Raw genomic sequence first — 22,949 nt, 5'->3', positions numbered from 1 at the left:
CATGATCACACAGCAATAATAACGTTATTAAATAATTTATTATTGAATCACGAGGCAAAGTATATTCAAGTCTTTATATTTTTACATTATAGACTCTGTCGCGTCGTGAACACAACAAAGTATTCAGAGTGGCGCTCATGTCATAACGGAGTCCGTTATGATAAGTTTGACCTTGAGTGCAGCGCCAATCATATGGCTTCGATATGTAGTAGATATTTTAAATCCTATTTATATTCACGTTCTTACTTCTTATCGACTCACTTCTCATACATATTAATTTAATTTCAGTATAGCATTTCCTAAAAAGCACTTCGTATATGAAACAGTACTTGTTATACCACGTCAAATGGTTTTTCCAGACGAAATAAATAGCTTTGTTTCCTCCAGTCGTTACGGTCGCTTGACGCAATCCTATAGTCATGTGTATGACAGATGTATGTCGATTGTTTTGTGTAACCTTCGGGATCATTCGGGTCGACTCACAATTTCTAGCAGTCAGCTGGCTTGCATAAATTTAGGCGAGTGTTATTTGCAAGCGGTTCAAAAGTGGGGGAACTCGAATGAAACGTAGCGACGATTTTCAGTTCCCTGAGGTTGAGGTCCTTGAGACTGAGCATGTGCAGGTTGTGGCTTCTGTTCAGGCTGAGCATTAAGTACACGGTCAATGATGTGCACGACTCCATTGTTAGCCGTTAGGTCTTTGTCTTCAGCGCGTGCACCTCCAAAATACACGTGACCACGTAGTGACCTTTGAGCGGACACGGATTTCCCATCTAGATTTCTGTGTTCCTGCACAGCAAAGGCGCTGTTATAGTTAACACCTGCTGAGCACAGCATATCGGTAAGGATGTGCGTTTTCACAAGAGCTTCGACGCCATCGCCCTTCTCTAGAGCCTCCATTTCATCGCGCGTTAGCTTTTTGAAGGCCTCGTCAGTGGGAGCCAGAACAGTGAAAGGACCCGTATTCTCTTTAAGTTGACTTTCGAGACCGGCTTTTGTGACCAGCTTGCGGAACACCTGCAGGTTCTTGTTGTTCTCAATAAGGGTCCAAATTGACGTTTCGGGTTGACGAAGCACCTTATCGACAAAATAAATAGAGCCACCACAGACGTCAATGGGCCGACTGACAATACGTGCACACTGAGCACTATACGTCGCATCATCAAAGTTGTTATTACGAGAATAGACGTTAACACGAATCTGCGCCTTTTCAAGCTGCGAATTCATGATCATATTATTAAATAAGGACTTTAGGCCAACTTTACTCTCAGTTGTATGGTATAGAAATAGAGCCTGAATTTTTTGTTCGGCCTTCATCGAATCCCACTCTTTAAGCGACACATCCTTGATTGCTTCCTCTGTAGGAGCAAAGAAGGTAAAGTTTTTCAATCCGTTAAGACGCTCGGTAAGTTCGTTGCTATCAATGAGATGGACGAGATCAATGAGCTTGTGAGCTTTAAGGGTATCGAGGAGGGATTTGCTTGTCTGCGAAAGCATGACGTTTTTGAGTGCATGCACGACTCCGTTAGTTGCGATGATGTCTTTCTCTTCAATTTCGACGCCCTCCGCAGTAACGCGACCATCCGGACTCTTCTGCAACATGATTGGTACTCGTAGGACATTGCGGACACGGGCTTGTTGCGGTACAGCTGATGTGCAGATTGTGTGAGGCACTATGTGTCCTTGAAGCAGTTGATCCACGCAACCTATAACACAGTATGTGTTGTTATATATGCTAGCAAAAAAAAGCACTCATCGACATTTATTGCTCGCCATTCGAAATTAATTATGAGAATAAATGGAAGAACTTTTGAGAGCCGTATATACTGAGCCCTATTTCAACCAGAGACGTCATAAAATACCCCTAGACTATCGGGGATTGTGCGTGACGCAGAAGGATCAAACGAGTACAGAAGAAGGCTTTCCCGACCAACAGCAATCAATAAACAGCGGAGTTATTTGACTTCGTATAATCATCGCTTACCCTCTCCTTTTTTCCACATTTCTAGGGTCTCAGCATCAATACCCTTGAAGGCGTCTTCGGTGGGTGCAAATACTGTATAATGAGCTTCCTGGTCATCAAGTTTGTCTACCAGCTCGCTCATGCCAAGAACTGTAATATATAAACGATAGCGTTCATATAAAAATATAGCTATAGGATTTACAACCACTTTCAATTCAGAATATTGAAGCTAATCTCCAGTATCGCAATAGAATGACTTCAAATTCATGTGTCACTTAAGGTTAATATAGTGAATAGTTAACCCTAATTATATCAGACCTTATCGGGTAACAAGCCAGCCAAAATGTAAGAAACTGTAAATATTAATGAGCCAGGTAATGCAGAAATTGTTTATCCTACCTGGCGAAGTCTAGATTTATAGCAAATTCTACTTCTATCTGTTCCACAGTAACAATTCTATAGGAAAGAATCACAATCTCGCCCTTCATTTATTCATATACATTATGTGGCATGTATTAATGACGTACCTTGGACGAACGGCTCCTGGGTCATTCCACGGAGATCTTGCCGTCCATATTACGGCGTCGACAAACACTGCCGACCTGTCCCTATATATAACAATAACATTTTGTGTATCAAAAGATGAACTTACTTTCGCTAAAGGTGGAAAATCGAGGGTCGCTGCTAAGTACTTCTTTAACGGTTTTCGTTGGGATAGGCAGGAAGCCATCAACGACATGAATTACTCCGTTTTTGTGGAAGTTATCAGCCGCAACGATGGGCACGCAGTTAGCTGTGAGCACCTAAACATGATATATGGCGATTAATGATAGCATCATGATCAGGACATTTTCGCCTAATTAGCTAGCTGTTAGCTGCTGTTTTTGACCGGCATCCTATTTTGCGTGAGGGTTAAACGAAGTCGAAACCAACTAAGTCAAGCTTCGTTCGCAACAAAAAATTAATCCACATCTAATTTTTAATAAAAACTGCTACAATAGATACGTAAGCTTATAATGTTTCCACCATATCCTATGACACTCCGTGAACGTTACAATCCTGTAGTGTTTTCGACGTTCGATTTAGCACTTTATTATATACTTGAATCGAAGCAATTAAAAACGATTGGGGCGTGTCATTTAAAGTAATACCTTGTGAGGATTGTAGAATTCATTAAATCGAATAGAGCTCTTGTCGTCGAGTGTTGCAATTTTTTGTTCGTCGACCAGATCAGCCAGTTGGAAGTATCCCTCGAGCATATGCGCGCTGGCCATATCTGCTGAGCTTACCTCGTTCTCCCCTTCGCCGTTTCCACCTTCAGCTTTCTGTAATTTCATATAAACATCTCGAACTAAGGTACCACTGTCATTATCATCAATGAAGCGGGTCCTAAACGCTAGCGCATATTACTGTACTTTGACGTAGCCATTGTAGGGCAAAGGCCGTACGCCGTAGCCGAAACGGAGATTCCTTATGACTGGATTCTAAAACGTGTTTCATATTATTCCTGAATCGAGCTAGATATAAGCAGCAACGATATAGCGATCATCTTGCCGTTCTTATAGTATTCTATCATACACATATATCATTGAAGACTTTGAAGTCAAGTCTTTAGGCGACGCCACGTCCTTCAAAGCCAACGTTTTCATCTACATATACTAGGTTAGTTCGCTGGGTTAGAATACACTAGGTTTGTAAACGCTAAACATTTTATACTAACCTTCGCTTCGAGTTTCTTAATGGCATTGTTGGTAGGCGCGAACACGGTTACGTTTACGTCTGAACCGCTCCGCTTGGTAACTTTTGAATCGTCTACAAATTTCCCAAATTCTGTGGTGCCAATAATTTTTAGTGCCTCACTTAGGTCCTATAAGAGGGACGAAATAGCATTAGTATTGTCTAAGTCAGGGAAGCAAGCGTTTGAATTACGGCTGGTAGAGAATGAGAGTTAAGCTTTGCTTTATTACGGTTGATGAAAGTATTGCTAGAGTCACCTGTGGTGACTTGACGACTGAATAACATTATTATTATTACTACACCGAGTGCCATTGGAAAGCTAAGAAATAGGAAATTTTTATTGAAAATGTCATTCTAAAGACATAGCCAAGCACAAAACTTCTATTAAAGAAATGTTTGTCTCTTTTTGCTCAACTGGACCGGATAACCTCAAACCAATACAACATACTGGCAAACTAAAAGCGTATCATATTTGTACCAGGGAATGAAACAGGTAAAGAAGGAAATCAGCTTCTTATTTCTTACGCCCAACAATGATTCGGCAATTGATGGAGACATTTATATTGCGCCTATTGCATAACAGTGAGTTGGGAGCTCGTCACCTACGACATATTTAATAACGATACGGTCTTTTCTTTGATTTGTACAGTTTACATCAACTACTAGGCCTATCGAGATGAAAAATCGAAACTGTTGTGATAAAGTAGGACCCGAAGGCATAATTTGGCAGTTTTTCGTGAGTAAAAAAAAGGGCCTGGTAGGTAAGGGTCGTTGTTGTTCGTGTCATGTGCTTTCCGCAAATGGATACCGGCTATCACAATCCGTCAACTTTCAATTCCATAGCTTACAGATGTAAAGAGAGCTTTATTATCTCATTGCTGGTTAAGACGTGGTACTCGGTGTCGTACGATAATATCTGGACGCACAGCTACATCAGCTTCACGGGAAGCAGCAAATGTTTAGCATCTTCTAGTAAAGAGTTTCACTACCCGAAAAGGCATCATCTCGCATTTAACAAAGATGCTTATTTCCCACAAAAATAGGTTACGTTGGCCAATTGAAGCTTCGTAGCACTTCACGGTGCACCTTCGATCTTCAACGAGAAGTTAATATGTTTTTCTTAACTTTCCAGTGATCTATTGTGAAAGAAAAAAAGGCCAAGTTCATCTCAAGTCAGCGAAATTTCTGGAGGAATGAGTACCTTGCATTTCGTAAATATAACTGCAATTCAACACCAACCAGTTCCAGGAGATTAAAAAAGGGGTAATGACTGCTAATCGATGATTGGCTTTTTTTATTCCCTATACAATATTGCTCTTTGTTGCATATATAGTATTCAATAGGTCTCATCTGTCCAGACCACCCCAGCTTCCAGATGGCAAATCCCAGGGTTTACGACAACAAACCAAACAGCGGTTCAAATCATTGTCGACTTTGTCAATGTGACAGACCAAAAATTGCATCTGATACGTAAGCTATCCCACAGAATGGTGTTATTTAGGTTACGTCAGTCTCGGAGGACGTTCAGATACATTGTCTGATGAACGAAATATCGTTGTGGTCGACGAACCATAAATTCTTATTAAAAATATGGGACGCAAAACATGACCGAGAGGCATCGCCTCAGGCCGCTGCAACGGCAGTCAACGGAACGTCATAACTGCCGGTAATAGGCACGCACACACGCATATACACTCTGCTATAATAAGAGCAAAAGCAACATGTAGGTTTGCGTCGAGAGTCCACTCCAGTTGCTTTCAAGGGTAACGACAGCAACACCTGTGATAAGCGTTTTTGCTTTAGCTATCTGTATTTACTCACTGTCAGCCCTCCAAAAAACGTGTCCCGTCACGGCATGATACAAGACTGACAATCACGTGAGACGTATTGAAAGACTGACATGACACATAGTTGTGCATTGCCATTTTACCTATTCGTCTATATATATATATATATATATATATATATATATTTATATAACGTAACCGATAACGAGTGTCGAAATACTGACTGCACTTAAATCCAGGACACAAAGACGATGATGCAAGGGCGATATGAGCAAATGGCAATAACGGAAAAAAAGACATCGATAGAATAACAGGAGGCGCTCGCAGTGAGAACATTCTGATAATTAGAGATTCACTCGACTGATTTTAATCAATACCCATATTCTATCCCACACTAATTTAGTAATAAATACGTAGGGGCACGAACGACCGGTCGGTCTTAAATTATAAAACATCACAAATCAATAATTCATTTTGATTTCTCATACGCTAAGACATGAAAAGATCTCAAGACAAGAACGGTCCCCTACTTTATACTTATTTTCGTTTCGATTTACCCTTGAAATGGCCGCACTAACGAACCGTAAATTTCGATTTCTCAACTAAATTCAAAAGAACCCAGAAGCTTTTCTGTGATGCATCTTGTCAGGGCTTTCAAGCTCTCGACAGGAAGAAGAATGGCACAAGAGAACACAGTGCGCTGCGGGAGGCTTCGACTAAAAAGAAGCCATTTCGCATTGAATAGAAATCAAAGAGTATCGTCAACGTTGTGCTTTTCTGACACGCGTAGAACGATAGAACTACATTCTGCCACAATTACACGTATCTCTTTTTACATTCACTGAACTACAGTGCTGATGCATCAGGTCGACAACGGCTCTCGAGTCAAAGGCCTTGCCTCCCAATGGCTCCCACTTGAGCAGCTCCGTTCAGCGGACTGACTTCAACCTACTTTATATTGGTATTATTAGCCGGCTGTTGTTGTTAGCTGATTGTGGATGCAATCCATTTTGTGGACTTTGGTATGGTTCTTGTTGCCATCGTGGATTATCTTCGTAGTGTTTTGCTAGCGTTTGCCGCACGCTAGCGCTTGTTAGCTCAGTAGGCGCAAAGCGAGCGACGTTACGCCCGCTGCGTTTGACGGTCCTAGAGCTAAAGATACTTCTGCCAGATATATCGAAAGACACACTAACAGACACTTCACCGGCAACCGATAACACACACATGCACAAACAATGTACGACGTCGATACCCCCCATCCCCCTTATCCCCACGACGGCTAAGGTGGGGCGTTGACCAAACAGTCGCTTAACGGATCCAGCTTTGACGTACCTGTCGTCTATCTATATAGCTGTGAGTCGCTTGAGTACCTTTTCAAATCCTTCATAAAAAAGAGGCTAATTCTATGCCAAAATGGCCAAAGAGATGACTCAGATCAGACGATGCCGAGCATTTCCGTTCGGATATTGTTTAAAGAAGAGTAACGTAATAATTACAACATTCGCATAAGCAGAGCGAAAATGGTAACTAATTATAGGGCTTGTCTTACTTCGAATCCTAAATCGCTGAGGGGCGGAACGCGTTTAGAAATAGCGGCCTTTTGTGGATCGAACAATAAGTAAAAAAAGTTATGAAAGTGTGGATAGGATTTGCCACATGTGTCCCTGTGCGAATAGAAAATGTATCATGTTTTACGTAACATAGATGTAACTTGTATGATGAAATTATAATACTGGTAGATTAATAGAAATTAGGTTGACTGAGACAAAAATGAAAACGCGTAATGACAACAAATATTAAAGGTATCGTTAAACTGACTACGAGCATCGTCGTTCATTGTAGTAAAAGGAGTCGAGTGAAGTCTAGCGTATTCGGAGGCTGAGGGTCGTTTTGAAAGGGAAGTTCCATTAACTTGCAGAAAGTGAAGTATGAAAATAACAAATATTCTTTTTTCTGCCATTTAGTAGAAAAACAAACAGTACAGCAAAGAATAAAGAAAACTGTATATTCGGTATTTATAAATGCGTTTTCATTATGGGAAAGTTCGCTGATAACTAGGGCCGTAAATTCAGTCAATAGTACGGGCTGGAATAATTATCGCTATAAGCTAGTTTTTTTAATAAAATATTGTACTTTGAACTACATAATAAACTTGAATTTTAAACGAGCAAAAGTTAGTTGAACCGTTTCGCCGTTCTCTATGATTCTTGGAGTCACTTACTTTGAGGTCAGCTTCAATACACCCTGGCCCATCCTGACGGCGTGTAAATCCATGACAGCAAGTGTACTTCTCAATGACATTTTTGCTTTCGTTTGCAGTGCGGATCTGTTGTCGTCATTGAACAAAAAGGTGAAAATCTAGATATAAACCGCGAGTATGTATATATTGTATTGCTTACAGGGATATTACAATCAAAGTTAGTCGAATTGCCCGCTCTAAGTTTCATTATTGTCGGATGGATGAAGCCAGCCAAGGTTGGTTACCTAAAAGTTCAGGATCATCACCGACCAATACCCCCCAAATTTGGCATCATATTGGAAAAAAGCTGAGGAATGCTTGAGCTTTAAGACTATCCATTCATCTGTTTATGACAATCGTAGAACAGCCTACCGTAATCGGATGGGGAATCTCTCCTCAAAGGTCGATCGGAATTCTCAAACCGGCCACCACAGACACTACTGTAGTCGTGAATTCGATTTATTTGAACACGATTACACCCATTAATGGGTGTGTAAAAATCTCGTACACCTAAGTGATGCGAGTAATGGACCTAATAAAGGCAAAGGCAAATATCCTACCTTGGTGATACAGGTGTGAGTCGTTGGTGATTCTGAGCACTGAGTCGACTGAAGGGAAAACAAGAGGTTCTCAGGAGAAATACCTTCGACTTCTTCCTCCTTTTTTGTCATACAGACGTTTGAGCTGAAACAAAGTGGGCACTTCTGTGAAGGTTTCATGAATCGTTAACCTTAGCCATCAAGCGCATAGAGCCTTACCTAAGCAAAAACAATAATATTACGTCTAATGTCGATGTCTTTATTTTGTTGTTTAAAAATTAACCAGGATAAATGATTTACAATGCCAACGTTAGCGGCCGCTAACATGGTCGATTAGGTTTAATTACCTGTATAATCTCCTCTTTCCTCTAACCTTGATCGCCATTCGAACTTCGGCTAGACGTATGGAGCTAGTGGGAAATAGACGCAGACAGGCTACGGAACCATCATAAGTGTCCAGACAAGAATATCAGCCAGCTAGTTATATAACGGTGCAGATTTGTATTCGAAGCACGCCATATTTAGCGGACGAGCAAATTTCAAACTGGCCTATCCATTTTAATAGCGTGAGCTTTCTTGGTAAAAAAAAATCCGACCGGACATTGTATCCCCAGCATCGCTTACCAGCGGTCAGTAAGAGGTCCACAGGGCTCGAGCGACGGCATCAGCCTTAAGGTCTATCTGTCGATTATATTCCGACTCGCTTATACTATATTATAATTTACGACTTACGGTCGAATAGGATAACAAGAGTGGACATAGACAGTGACACAGCAGATTATTTACTGTATCAAGGCGAAATATATATACGTGTATATGTCTTTTATGTAGACGTATGATAACTCTCTCGGTTCGGTAAATTATATCCTTGGCGGAGACTAGTCTGTGTACATCTGAGCAAATCCGTATACTTTATAGTACAGACGCTTGCCTACGCGGCGATTGTTCCACACGACGCGTATTGCCGTTATTGTTGTGTTCTCTATGCATCGTTTCTACAGCTGAATAGCCGAATGGAAATCAAATCTTGTGGATCCATCCCAACGGTGATAAGCCGATCTTATAGCCTAGTTCCGGGGCGGTGATTCATTTTGACGAGTAAATTATGTACAAATGTATGTGCACAGCATGCTAATTCAGTAGTGAGTCACCGATGTAAATATCCCGCCTGTCGCCCAGAGAATTCAATCGAAGTATCTATATATTCAGTAGATTCGGCTTTCCTGCCTTCTGGTCTATCCGCCTCTCTTCACATAGAAGATATTAAAAGTGAACGTCATTCTGCGTGTGGGCTTATCTGCTAATTCTTCCCGTCTGTAAACATTGTCACAATCACCCTTAATATGGTGATAGAACGGGTTGCCCTTGGACACCAATTTCGTTTTACGCGCGCGTAACAGTTGCTGGTGTTCTTTTTGCGGTGGATGTTAATGGCTAACAATAAAGGCAGCCCGTCCGTAGCGTCTCATCATGCGAGCAATAACAACAGTAATGACTAACAAATATAAATGGACCGTGCGAATACTTCTAGTGCCATTGACCAGACAGAGCGAAAATAAAGATGTCCTCTTTCACCTTTGGTCCCATCTCCTTAGCATTCCCCATTTAGACAGGCATCTTCAGAAGAGTTCTTCAACTAAATCAAAGATGTTTACAGGATAGATAAATGACCGGCTTCAACTGTTATCGAAGAGTTAGCATCGTTTCTAAGTTTTAGTTAGCAGCAATACGTTTTACTCTGCAGCTAAACACAGTACAAAGTGGGCAAACCGTTGGGTATGATGATTACGCGCCATTGACTTACGATGACAATTATTCAAGCCAACACGCCTCCTACACGGCTTTAGCAACGAAACGTCGGTGAGAGCCTGAACTATGACTCTATAGGCGTCTAGTCCGAGCAAAGATTTAGTAGAAAAAAAGTAATAGAGAATGCTATAAATTATAAAGTTAACATGTGTGCGTGTGATACATCGGCAAACAAGCTCACAGCAGAGCCAGGCTTTGTTGTCGTACATTTGACACATTCAACATTTGACAGCTGAAACGAAGTTCAGCCACCTTCAAAGTAGTACGACACAACTTACAACGTTTCTTCTCCTAGCTGCTACGCTGGCCATATAAGTCCCCTTTCATTATCATTCGGGCCAAATTACTTCAGCTTCAAAGCACGTTCCTACGAATCTGCTGAAATTCAAAAATAGGTCGTCTGTATTCACGAAAATTAGCTATCTAGATAGACTGGCTTCACGTTGAAATGAAGTGAATCACTATATTTCCAGTAAATAGCATGATACCAGATTTGCTTTGAAGTTTACACTGTTCAAGCAACCCAAAAATTAAGCTTTAGATATACTAGCTCCGAGTGTGAAAGGAGTGGCCCATCGCTGAGAGACGTATTCCTATTGTGTCTCGTTCGTCCTAGGCAGGTGAAATTTTTTTTTTCTTTAATTATCTCTATACCTATTCGTCGAAGAGTAGCATGGTAGTTATCTGATCGTCCGGGCATATAAAATGATCGTGTCATATTGAAAATGATTCATCACAACCATGGCTACAAAATGTAAAAAAAACGTTTTCTGCGTGAATTTTACAAGCGAATTAAGAATTCCATTCCGCCTGATTCGTTGTGTTACGGTATATAGAAATCAATCTCCATACGACGCAAATAGACTAGGTCCCCTTCGAGGTTATAGTATCATGCAATATATATATAGGAAAATGACGGTTAATCACGGTCAATTACGGTTAAAATGCTCCAAGCAGCTGAACGCCACGAAGTGTGAGCTGTATTTTAGCGCTAGGAGACACGCCCAGATTGAACTAGTTTAATTTAGCTAAAAAACACACATAAAAAGTTCAGTATCATTTCTAGTACGTACGACTGAGTCACAGGCGTAGAGAAATGCTACAGTGTTTACTATTCGTAAAGTTTGCTTTCAACTCTAAATAGACTTTACTTATTAACGTTCAAAGGTTTATCAACCTCAATAAATAACAACTAACTTTACCTATAAAAATTGTGACTCAAATTTAACGAAACATCATAATGACTTCACTGGATCTAACGAAGCTTCTGAGATGCTGTGTCCTACGCTCTGAGAGTATATGCACACATATATATATATATATAGAAAACGGTAAAGGAAGAACTGGCCTCTCTCGAGCCATCGTCCTTAATCTACGAGCAACAACGACAGTGGAGACAGACCGATTTCACTGATGCAGCATTCATTATACGCGAGTCGATACAAGGCTGGCTACGACCCAAAGCGGAGACGCTCAAAAAAAGCAACTGGCCGACCACCAACTTAGGAGTCCGCTGCTAACTTAAAGATCGCTCGCTGGAATCGGCTAGCACTATGCCGAAGAGGGCTCTAGCGCCTTAGAAACAATAATAATTGTGACAGTGGTAATAGACAGTTGCCGTTCGTTGTTGTTTTGTTGCTTTCGGTCTAAGTCGAAGCGTTAGGCCCATTTTTGTCTGGCTTGAATCACCATTATCAGCAGCATTCATAAAACAAAGTGCTCTTCGGACAGAAGCAGTGCCAAAAGCGTACGGTGACTAACCGTTCGTCTGCGGTACGCAACGCTATAGTGGTCCGATTCTGCGGCTTTAACCAGAATCGAAAAATTTCTGAAATGTCCTAAGCAGCTTTTGTTCCTCTAGGCGGACTGTAGCTCCTTAGCTGCTATCTCAATGTGCGTGCCGCCAAGGGTGCAATTAGGGACAGATTCGGGTATGAGGGTAGATTTGCGCAATAGAAGATGGTGGCGTACAAGCAGACGACCGACGCCAAATGGATGTTTTCTAAAGACGCATCGCATCAGATGAATAAGATCAGTTCTTTTTCCCGCGTTGGGCTTTTGTCGAGGATCAGCCATGTAGCGAAGTATTGAGCGTCCATTTGTGCCTGTAACACCAAATGACGGAACTCGACCCGACCCACATTGAAATGACTCTGATTTGTGCGATTCCAACATCCGTATGCTTCTATCTGACGGTAACGGCCTTCTGAACTTTCCGGCAATCTAATGCATCCTCATAGCAAACAAGCTGAATAAGTGTTGGCATTGACTGGTTCATTGCAATGCCTGAGTATCTCTTGAAATTTACGTCACATGACTGTGCTTGCCAGGGTAATTTGGGTTAGTTGAATAGAGCGGTCTATCTGGGTTGTATTAAGACCTATCGATGAATTAAGAACAGCCCACAGGTTGTGGGAACTTGAAACACCGCTAAAATTCTACTAGCAAGATTGAGGCCTTGGCCGTAAATAAAAATGTTTCTATTTGACTATAATAGTCAGCTTCGTATAGCAGATAAATGAACTAAAACACTGAAGATATATTTAGGGTGTTATAGAGACTGGACGGTTGACTAAAAAATTAACGATACTATTAGTACCTCAAATCTACAAGGCTGTGTTCGAGATTTATTACTGGACATCTGTTGGCTGATAGGATACCATTTGAATGTACCGTTCGTCTATATCTGTGATTAGTCTGACCTTGTATCAATCCCTTTGCAGATATTCGACGCGAGATCGTTACTATATCTATCTATGATATTATGATAAAGTAACATTTTCCTATCGGTAGTAGCTTTTCTCGACTGACGACGGCGAGAAAATAGCGCCTCCTTAGTGAGAAACAATGAATGAGTAAAATACTCGAACGTTACCTACTACGAAACTAGTAATATTTACCTTGTTCTCTATCGGCGTGAAGTGAAGTATTTTGTGGTATAGAAGGTATCTTGGCACAAATCTATAGGCATCAAGGGCCCGCTCATAGCTTAAAAACCCTTCGACTATCTCAACTAACATTATAGATGCATAATAGAATTGAAATAATTTTGTACATACAACACATTCATGTACGAGTGAAGTCTATATGGGGCAAATAGGGTGCTTGAAGATAGGCCCTGTTAGCGATTTCGGTAACGTTCCCTCTGTCCATTTCTAAAGAATAAACTTATAACACATTGATTGATTGACTGACTGACTGATTGGTAACACAATGATAATAATAATAATAATTTTGCCCTTCTTACCCTTTCCACCAAGGCTGTTGATTTCCGTAGGGAGCAACAGCGAACATTCCATCGACGCTAAAAGGGGTTAAATCACCTCGATTTGGTACACCAACGCGATTGAAAAAAGAATCAAAAGGCGTTTGACGACGATTTCTGTAAACAAAAAAACAAGAGATTAATAACACGTAATTAACAATTTTTTTGCTACCTTTCGGCAAATCTCCTATGTAATTCGGCTCGAAGTTCTATGACACGCTCCTTTTCGCGTAGACAATCGATGATCGTAACATAACAAACATTTTTGAGCCTTTTCATATTTGTTGAAAATTGGAGAATCATAGCTAAGTTAGGGAAAAGCGTATGACTAACTTTCGGTTAGCGAGGTATCGTTATTTTTCCTTCCCTAGTAGAGCACTGGTGCGAATAGGCTTTTGTTTGTAAGATCTATAAAATTCCCTTTGTTTCCCCATACCTATTTTAAGGGCTTGACGCGGATTCTCGCAGTTATGAGGGTTGCTACAGTCGTTTTAGTTATAGTAAAATATTTTTACCCTAAGTATAGTTTCGTAGTGCCCGCTCGACAGTCCGATCCGCTCGTAAATTGTTTCTCAAATTAACTGAGTATCACTTAGTAGTTTTACGCCATACCTCTTCTGTGTGATAACATCAATGTTATCCATGAAGCCGTGAAAGTAGAAATTAACCAAGGAGTATAACGGCCTTCCTCGAATTCCTCAACCGTGAAATGCTAGAGCTTCAGAGCCAGCTTGGCCTGTGGGCAAAACTCTAATCAGAAGGGTATAGATTGGCTTTCAAACGAATGTTTTCTTACTCGTACCAATTTTGCTTATTAGTGATTTTCGCGATTGTTGACTCGTTTAATGGATCGTGTACTCGTTTGTGTGTGCGTCAGGCCAGATGACAGGGGCTGAGTTGACTATCTCGAACAGCAGCAGCAGCACCATTCAACCAGCTCCGTAGACAGGTATTGGCGCAGCAGCATATCGTTACTGGGTGGAAATTTGCCAAAAATTTTCTATATGCCATCGTCGCGAATAACAGCGTAACAAATGAACCACTCACTGTCGTTTTTAAGCGACCTTCGAATAGAATCAACGTTTCATAACGCAATAGATCCTGACTTCCGTTCACAAATAGGCAAAGAGCGGAGATGTTTTACACGATCACAGCTTTCGTCGGTGAGCAACATTGAGACTGTCAGTGGGCGAGCGCGAAGCGCCTGCCAATGACCCATACAGGAGGAAAACGTAAATCCTAATCATCTTCAGTGTTTTTTGTACGAATACAACCACAACAACAAAAACAGCGGTGGTGCGTCACTGCAATTGGAGGGCAGCAACCATAGCGTCAACGAAGCGATAGTTGGGTAACTACACTCAACAATATAATTTGGCGCGTACGAAGAGGTACAGAAGAGATTAGTGAAATATAATGGCCATTGTACCGATGTAAAAAAGGAAAAATATATGTTAAAGTATAAGTACAGACCATCTGGCTGCAACTAAATGGTTAAGAATGATAACACGCCAGCTTGCCTTGCTACATAAAGCAGTAAAGATTGCGAAGAGACGCTTCAGAAGAAAGGCTATCCTACCAACAACGGGGACGATGCGCTGCTTGCTTGCGAAAATGATGGTAATTTTTTTTTTTTTTTTTGTTTTTTGCCAAAATTATGCTATTAGAGCCGAGCCAAAAATTGCGATTAGTCAGAAGTTAAGGCTCATAATTTGCGTTCATTTATGTATCAGCAAGTTCACCAAGAAAGGTTACTCTGAGCACAGATACGACTATATACGTTTTTTGTAGGTCCAAATTGGAGATAATTGCAACTGTTGGTGCACATTGGTATAGTTATTCAAAACAGTCAGCAAGTCACAATACCAGAGTCTGAAAATAAACGTTAGGTTTCTCAGAAATCAGATCATTTGTGGGAGTTATATTTGAAAAAGCAATTTTATTGGTGGCTCTAGGTAGAGGGGTTCGGGGTGGGATACGCTTTCTAGTCAATTCGAGTTGGCCAAATACCGCCTAGGCCCGACAATCGCTAGTTGACAGGTTCATACATCCGCTATAGGCACGCGTGAATAGATATGGAAAAAGTGTCGTAAACCCATTCAGTTGCAGCCATTTTGCACGTAATACAGTAATTCATTTAATAAATAACAGCGGTTACGGCAGAAATCTGTCTTCAATCCATCTGTATAGTAAAACTCGATGTTATAAGATGGTTTATTTCTTTTTCTCTTTTTACCTTCGCAGATGCTATTTGGCAATTGCTTAAAGCATTCGTTCAACGGTGGCTTTGGTCGAAAATCTATTTACTTCGAGTAAAGCGAAAGAACCGCACGACTTTGGATATCATTAGCTATGAAGTAGGCACCCGTCAGCCCCATCGTAACGACATAGGCAATTCTAATAGTAATTGTTCCGCTTACGAAGTGCAGCAACAAATATACTGCTTCAGCCTTCATTTCAAAGAATGCATAATTTTTTTTATATACCACAGGTCTGTTCGGTGTTTATCGCTAGAACCAGTCAGGCCCCACGTCAAGGTCTCAAATAAATTACACACGATATTGGGTACGATAGCCTGTAAAATGCACGCAAATTTTAATCACTAAGCATTCTCATATACCGGACAAAAACACAAAGAATATGCCTAAACGTGTCGACGAAAAACTGCACATATGAACGAAAAAGAAGATACCAAGAAGATATTGCCAATATCAAGAAGATATTGCCATTTGAATTTTCGATCAGAACTAACGCAACTGTGGAAGATATAATGATTAATTTTACGTACACGATGTTCCAATGCCGAATCTCAGTTGGCGTTCTAAATTATTTACCGTAGGTATACTCTTATCTTCCGCTTTGTTAAGGTCCATCTTTATTCAAAAAAAATTTTTTCCAAAAACAACTTGTATATAATAGGGAAAAAGTCCGGCATTCGTCGACTTGATGGACGTCACCTGCGCAGAAAAACAGAAACTCAAACGTCAACATATGCAACCGAATTACGTCCCTCATGACCGGTCATCTGGCCGAAGTTGCATATTGGATTCCTTGTCCCATTGCAAAAGGTTGTATTCCCTAGACCAAGATATGGCCAGCGAAAAGATACATTTACGAAATCTAGCCCTTTGCTGGTATTACGTAAACTAAAGGTGCTTTGTTTCGAGCAAAACATCTCGGCCTTTTGTAGTGCTGCGTAATAGGTTAGACAGACCTACCCGTCGTCTTACGACACCACCTTACGACTTGTACTAATAGAGAATAATTGGCCTTAGACGGCGTTTGGAGCAATTACCAGTTTGACGAGATAATTGAAGTCACGCGTGTATGCGTGTCCTATACTGCGCACGATAAGTGTCATTTCGCATCGAATCAGATATGGCCTTTTTCTCTTCGCTGCGAATTTATATAAATATATATGGTATGGGTAAATAAGTATTGCACGGGCGGAAGTTGTCCGTGTCATTTCTGAACTTATCCAATTCAAGTCTCATCCTACCCAACTTTTAAGCAGAAAAAACAATGCTGTTATCGAAATGTTAGATAAAAATCCTAACCGAAATGAAATAGCCAAAAGAACTAAAGTTTATATATCAACAACTAGAACTAGCGGAACCAGATTTAAACAGCCGATAGATGGCTCTACACACTCGTTGGAAAGTGCTAATCGTTATAGAGATTCTACTGCTTATTTTATACTAAAAATTTTATACGTGCGACAGTTCTAAAGTTCCCAGGATCGGATTAAGTACCACTGTAGTAGGTAAACGATACCGAGTTCGGGCTGCTAGCAAACTACTTATTCTCAGCTTACGTCGTACGCCATGATCTAAGTGCGTCATATATCCGTCCGATTTAGCCGAAGGAAGGTAGTGTTGTTAGTAAACGCACAACGGTCCGCTTGCATGTCGTCGTCTACGTGCAATGAAAACACTACATACGCGGCAAGCATTAGCTGTACACGTTATTAAGGCTGAACTCTGCAAGCGCATCCTCTTCATCCGTTTCATAAAAATATGGCCTTGGGTCATCAATTTCGCTTGAAATTTCTTTATTTAGATAGGTTTATGGGGATCGAATAACCGGCTTGTAGCAAGAAAAGAGACTTCAGAGATGCTTCGGCTAAGACTGCTAAGCGATTGACTCTGCACGGGACTCTGTATCTTCTCAAAAGAAAACATCGTCTTAAGCGGAAAGCATTTTTATAGTAAACATATGGTAATAAAAGGATTAATCTGTACATCTGCAGGAACGAAGTGTCTATTCGCCAATATTCTACTTACAGAGACCTCTTCTGCAGTTTTCTGCAGGATTTGCCCATATTTAGCGATACGATTCTAGAGGCAGCCCAGCTTTTTATATCGTATTATGAAAAATTTGACAAAAGTTAGACGTGGAAAACTACGTGCTTACCATGTGGATGGACAGAATTCCAAGCGTTACCTTTTTCCGAAACGGATATAGTTACCACGCCTAACGGATACTGCTGTGACTTAGCTGGCGTAGCTAAGCGCTCACGTAAATGGTTCCAGCCTTTAACAAAACGATTACTTTTAACTATTTTTCTAGGTGGTCGGTGGACACCACAATTGTCACGGGTTATCGGGGCTTCAAGTCACATTGACGCAAAAGCGGTTTAGGCGTGTCAGAATATGATATGCCCAGGTAACTTTCATACTCACAACCTCAGAACGATTTTTCCGCTTTCCGCCACTCATCCAAAGCGAGTGAAGACTTTGACTCTCGACATCGGATCGTGTCAACTAATGATACCGGCAACAACCGTCTGAATGTTTATGGAACGGATGTTTGTTTCCCATAGATAAATATGTTGCAAAGCGCAGAACGAAGCGCAGTTTAAATCTCCGGTCTGGTTAAGGCAATTGTATCAGACTACACCTCCAAAGCTCATTTTCTATGCTTGCCAACATCAATGACCTATAAAAATCGCTGATCGAATTCGCTTCTTACTATCTCCACTTTAGTTTCTGTTGCTTTATTACAAAGCTTCAATGGGAAAGATTGAAAGCCAGAACGCATCAAAACGATCCAAAGGTCCACTAGACGATGGAAACGGTTTCGTGATGGCGTTCAGAGAGGACTCAGCTGTGCAACGTTATATGGGTACATGGTGCGGCATGTACCCATACAACGTTACATAACAAAGTAACGTATGATTATGTATATCGATGCGGGTTCCCGACGTCCGGCCCGCATCCATGCGCGAAAAAATTGTGTGCTCTAGATTGACAGTTGGTGGAACGACACCAGTTTCAACAGCAACAACGCCACTCAAATTCTGGCCAACGACGGCGAAAGCGAATCGCATAAAAAGACCGAGAAAAGGTCGAAAATGAATTGAAGAGCTGCTATTGCCTGCCCGATTCGGCTTTTCTGTCGACCGTCCGCGATTCCTCTCCGTGGCGATCTGGAAGGGCCAATCATAGTTACGTTTTACCGAGATGGGCTTTCTGGAAAAGAGCGATCAACTTCGCGCAACGCCCCGCGTGTGCTTCAAGCGTTGGCCGGGGCTTGGCTTTTGCTGATAATGGCGTTTGCTCGACGACTTTCAGTTTATACTCGCAGCTGCTGACTGCAGGACCCTCGTGTTTGAAGTTGAATGACGTAACCTAATAAACAACAGTCCCGATTTTCGGCACCAATCATCGACCGGAACTGGCAGCCAAAAAAAAATGACAAAAAGACCTAGGGAGAATGACGAAGCCTGGAAATAGAAATAATCAAGGTGGTGGTAATACAAATTAAGAAAAAGCTCGCCAAATGTAAAAAGCCTGGTTGTGATTGTTCAGACGTTTATACATTTTTTGAAATGTTTATTTTTGGAATGTAGTAACACATTTTTTTTGAGCATTTTCCCGTTTTTGCTTATAACCTGCATATTACCCCGCTGATCAGACACAGTGACTGCAGGCAGTTGATGATTACACGTTGTCAATTAGAAATGGACAAATAATTCTATTATATATTCTAACAAAATATACACAATGTGTCTCTTCCAATAAGAAAAATTCATTATATAGATTTTATTGGGAAAATTCTGCCACCCGCAATATACCATGTAATATACATTTGTCATAGACAACTGTGCTGGGTTGAAGATAAACTAGAAACAACACAATTGCTCATTTATGAGCAGTACGCTGAGTTTTTGCAATGTACGCAAGCGTCGCCTACACATTTACGTGGTGGATAACTTCACCGGGTTTGAACTATACACGCATCTGACGTACTTTACAATGAAGTTCGTATGTTTCTATTATTAAGCTAGATATGGAACTTTTAAAGGGTGCAGCCTGGGCCCAAGGATGCAAACACAGTGCCAGAGAAAAACGTTGTTACGTTTTTAATGAACACATATCTGAATTAACTCGTCATAAATTCTCACTGGGGTTAACTAATCGTGCGGTGTGTCACACGCACTGTGAATGAGCACTATGACCTTTCTAAATCTGAGCTGGAGTTGTTAAACATAATTTTCCAATTAAAATGAATATTTATAAATGTATTTGTGTTGTACGATGAATTAGGACGAACTCTATTCCCTCGTTTCTCAGCACACTTGTTTTCATCGACGTCGTCTTGGTGAAGGTAGGTTTATCGCGTTTTATCTAAACACCCCTTATAAACTCAGCGTAATCACCATATCAGTGATGCCGACGTTTTTTCGTACAGATCTACTATAATATGACAGTAAAAAAAAAAAGCGTCACTTCGTCATGTGACATAGTAAAGATAGTAGGGTAGTCTTTTACAGGTTTTCAAGAAGGATCCTTTGTACCTGAGCTACATGAATTAAGAGCTATGCCTAATTGGACGCTGACTCACTTACGTGCTGTCTGTACAAATGTAGAACGAAGCCATCTGAAATTTACTAAAGGAGCTTCAGCCGCACTACAGAAAATAATAACAATATTACTCAAGCCGATGAATAATTTACCAGTTGTATATAACAACAAGAAATAAACAATCAAAAGTCCGGCGTGTTATCCGTTGCTTTCTCTTCCAATGCATCTTATTCCAGAGCCCTGCGACCTCACCATCTAAATATGGGAATATCGTCTACAAGAATCTTCGAATGATCGTTCTGCTATGTCTAAAATACGGGATTCTATGGGATATATTGAATATAATATCCTGGTATAATATAATATATAATATAAACTGGATAATTGTATTCATTTTCATTTTATAAAGCTTTCCACTCAAAAACTTATTTAGATTTAATTCCATTTGCAGCAAGTAGCACAAAACCAGCAAGTCTCGATTTTTTTTTTAGACAAATCAAGACCTATTATAAACAGGATGTACTTACTACTCGTGTCTCTTGAGTATCCCTCAGACCTACTTCATAATCTCAGTTTTGCGACCTTTTGGAGTTTCGGACTTGAACGTGTTTAAGTATAAAGCGGTCTTTTTTAGTTTACTCGCATAAGGAGATAGCGCTGTCTACCAGGACACTACTAAAGATTAAACAAGTATTCAATTTCCCTAATTTCAAAGTCGTTCAAGAGACCCTGTCCCATTTAAAGGCCAAAACGAATAGAAATAAATCTGATATCACTAGACAATCGCCAAGTTCATTATATCAAGGGATTACAAAATATTAATTAGAATTCAACTAGGACATTGAAGTATAAGTTTATCGCATCCCATAAATAATGTACCCTTTAAGAGTCACAGGGTACATACTTGTAGTGATCTTTGTACATCTCAAGCCATTACCGAACCTTGAACAGCCCCCCCACAGCTTTCAGAACTATTGGAAATTTTAGAAAACATATCGAGCGAATAAGCTTCTGGTGAAGTCCCAGCGATCAGAAGATTAACTCTGTCATATTTGATATCTCAACTTGCTTTCTTAAAATATTGTGGTTTATAGAAACTCGCTCAATAGATCATCAATAGAAATCTTGTGTTTGATTATGATTTTTCAACAATGTTTCTGAAGATAAAGGTTATGGCTGGCTTGGTATCGCTAACGCCTACAATCTTGCGTTGATACTGGTAGAGCTTCGCGACTGTGATGGACAGCTATTCATTATGAAGGAAGCTGTTTCTAACCTAGCGTTAATTAACTTTACTTTCCTTTGCAGACTGATTATATATTTAGGTTCAAAAATTATACGTTTATCAAAACGTTTTCAAATTCAGCCATGTCCTACAGAAAATCTAATATCGACACACTATGAGCTAGCTCGTACTGGCTCTTAATTTGCACACTGAAAAGGCGTATACAGACATTTTCTCCCTTCCTACTAGCAAAATAGTTTAAAACAGATTTAAAAAAAAAAAACAATAAACAAAATAACACAGCACCATTAAATCGGATACGTTTTTCTTTTGAACATACATCTTTTGTACAAACTCGATTAGTTAAACATTAAAGATTCCTATAGTGTAACATACGAATTATAGCTATTTCTCTGTAACCGTTACTGTTAAGCCCCATAATACTGATGAGTTTTTTTTTCTATCAAAACTCTTACACTTAGAGAATATTCTTCCTGCGGGCATTTGTTATAGTAGCTCGAGGTCCCATATGAAATGTCTGCGATTTCGCAGAAACCTTAACACTAACCCGTTCGTTAGAGGAAAAATAAATCTATAGAAAATCCTAGATAGGAAAAATTACCTCGTATAGTTTATTACATTGTTAGGTAACCATTCTAATAGCTATTATAATTTGCTTATGTTAGCACTAGTCAACTGTAGCTTCTTCTGCAGAACTGCAAAGCTGTAGAAATCGTAGCAACAATATAATAGGTAACATACCTGTTCACATCAGGCCTTTGATTTTTCCTATTATCCGTCCTGTTCTGCGCGACAACAAGAACCGTTCCAAGCAGAACGACACCCAACCACTTCATTTTCAATCACTATTCTGTTGGCTTCTTTTTTTTCTGTTAGCCTATTATTGGTTCCTATAAAGCACTGCTCTAGGATAGTCTGGAATAGTTGTATGGCTATGTAATCGAAACGTTCTCGGTATCGGCCTATGGCCAAACTTCACCGACCCTGCTTTGCGTCGCGTTCCTGTCGGGGGATATCGACGCGACGTGAAGATGCGCTCTTATAGGGAGGAAGATGCGCGACTCATCTTTGGGTGAGGGTGGCGCAAGCATCATGGGGCGAAGGGTGAATGGGGTGAGTGTGGTGAGTACTGCTACGGAGGCAACAGACTGTTTTGGTTAACAGAAACGACTGGTCCATGCCAATAAGTTGAGATGATCAAGGGATTGCCACCAGACCAGATTTGTAGCATGCGATCGCTGCAGTTTCACGACTATCATTTGTTTGCCACTTACTTGGGGTTTCGAAGAAAAAGAGATTTATTTACAGTAGAAAATGACTATATAGAAATACGGTATGGGATATAGAATCGACAGACAGCTCGGCGAGTAATGTTTATTCATTATAGAATGATGACAGCATTGAATAAATGTATCCCCTCTCATTGAGAAGAGCTCTCACCGGCAGCAGTAACCGTCTGATTGACGCCGGCACATAAGAAGACTCTATGTATAAGATATATAGAAGATCCATGTGGAACTGCTTCGAAGCCAAACAAAATACAATACTTGACTATTTA

General features: G+C 40.5%; 1 protein-coding gene across 2 annotated transcripts; it reads right to left on the bottom strand.

Annotated features, from left to right (window-relative positions):
- Positions 1-19: 19 nt before the first annotated feature.
- LOC111244051 (transforming growth factor-beta-induced protein ig-h3-like) lies at positions 20-22,425 on the bottom strand. Of its 2 annotated transcripts, XM_022790608.2 has the most exons (9): positions 22,133-22,425; positions 13,322-13,456; positions 8,287-8,410; positions 7,709-7,813; positions 3,684-3,830; positions 3,115-3,288; positions 2,616-2,766; positions 1,985-2,113; positions 20-1,706 (listed from the first exon to the last, which is right to left on the bottom strand). In XM_022790608.2, exons 1-9 carry the CDS (start codon positions 22,225-22,227, stop codon positions 541-543), a joined length of 2,226 nt encoding a protein of 741 aa, XP_022646343.1. In that variant the 5' UTR covers positions 22,228-22,425; the 3' UTR covers positions 20-540. The 2 variants fall into 2 exon arrangements, with proteins under 2 accessions (XP_022646343.1, XP_086835319.1); XM_086979193.1 differs by lacking the exon at positions 7,709-7,813.
- Between the last annotated feature and the right edge of the window lie 524 nt (positions 22,426-22,949).

Source organism: Varroa destructor, unplaced genomic scaffold, assembly GCF_002443255.2.
Source record: "Varroa destructor unplaced genomic scaffold, Vdes_3.0 BEIS01000002.1, whole genome shotgun sequence".
In the NCBI taxonomy this organism is placed as follows: domain Eukaryota; kingdom Metazoa; phylum Arthropoda; class Arachnida; order Mesostigmata; family Varroidae; genus Varroa; species Varroa destructor.
Note: the sequence above shows the minus strand (reverse complement) of the source record. Positions and strands in the feature narration are given on the sequence as shown.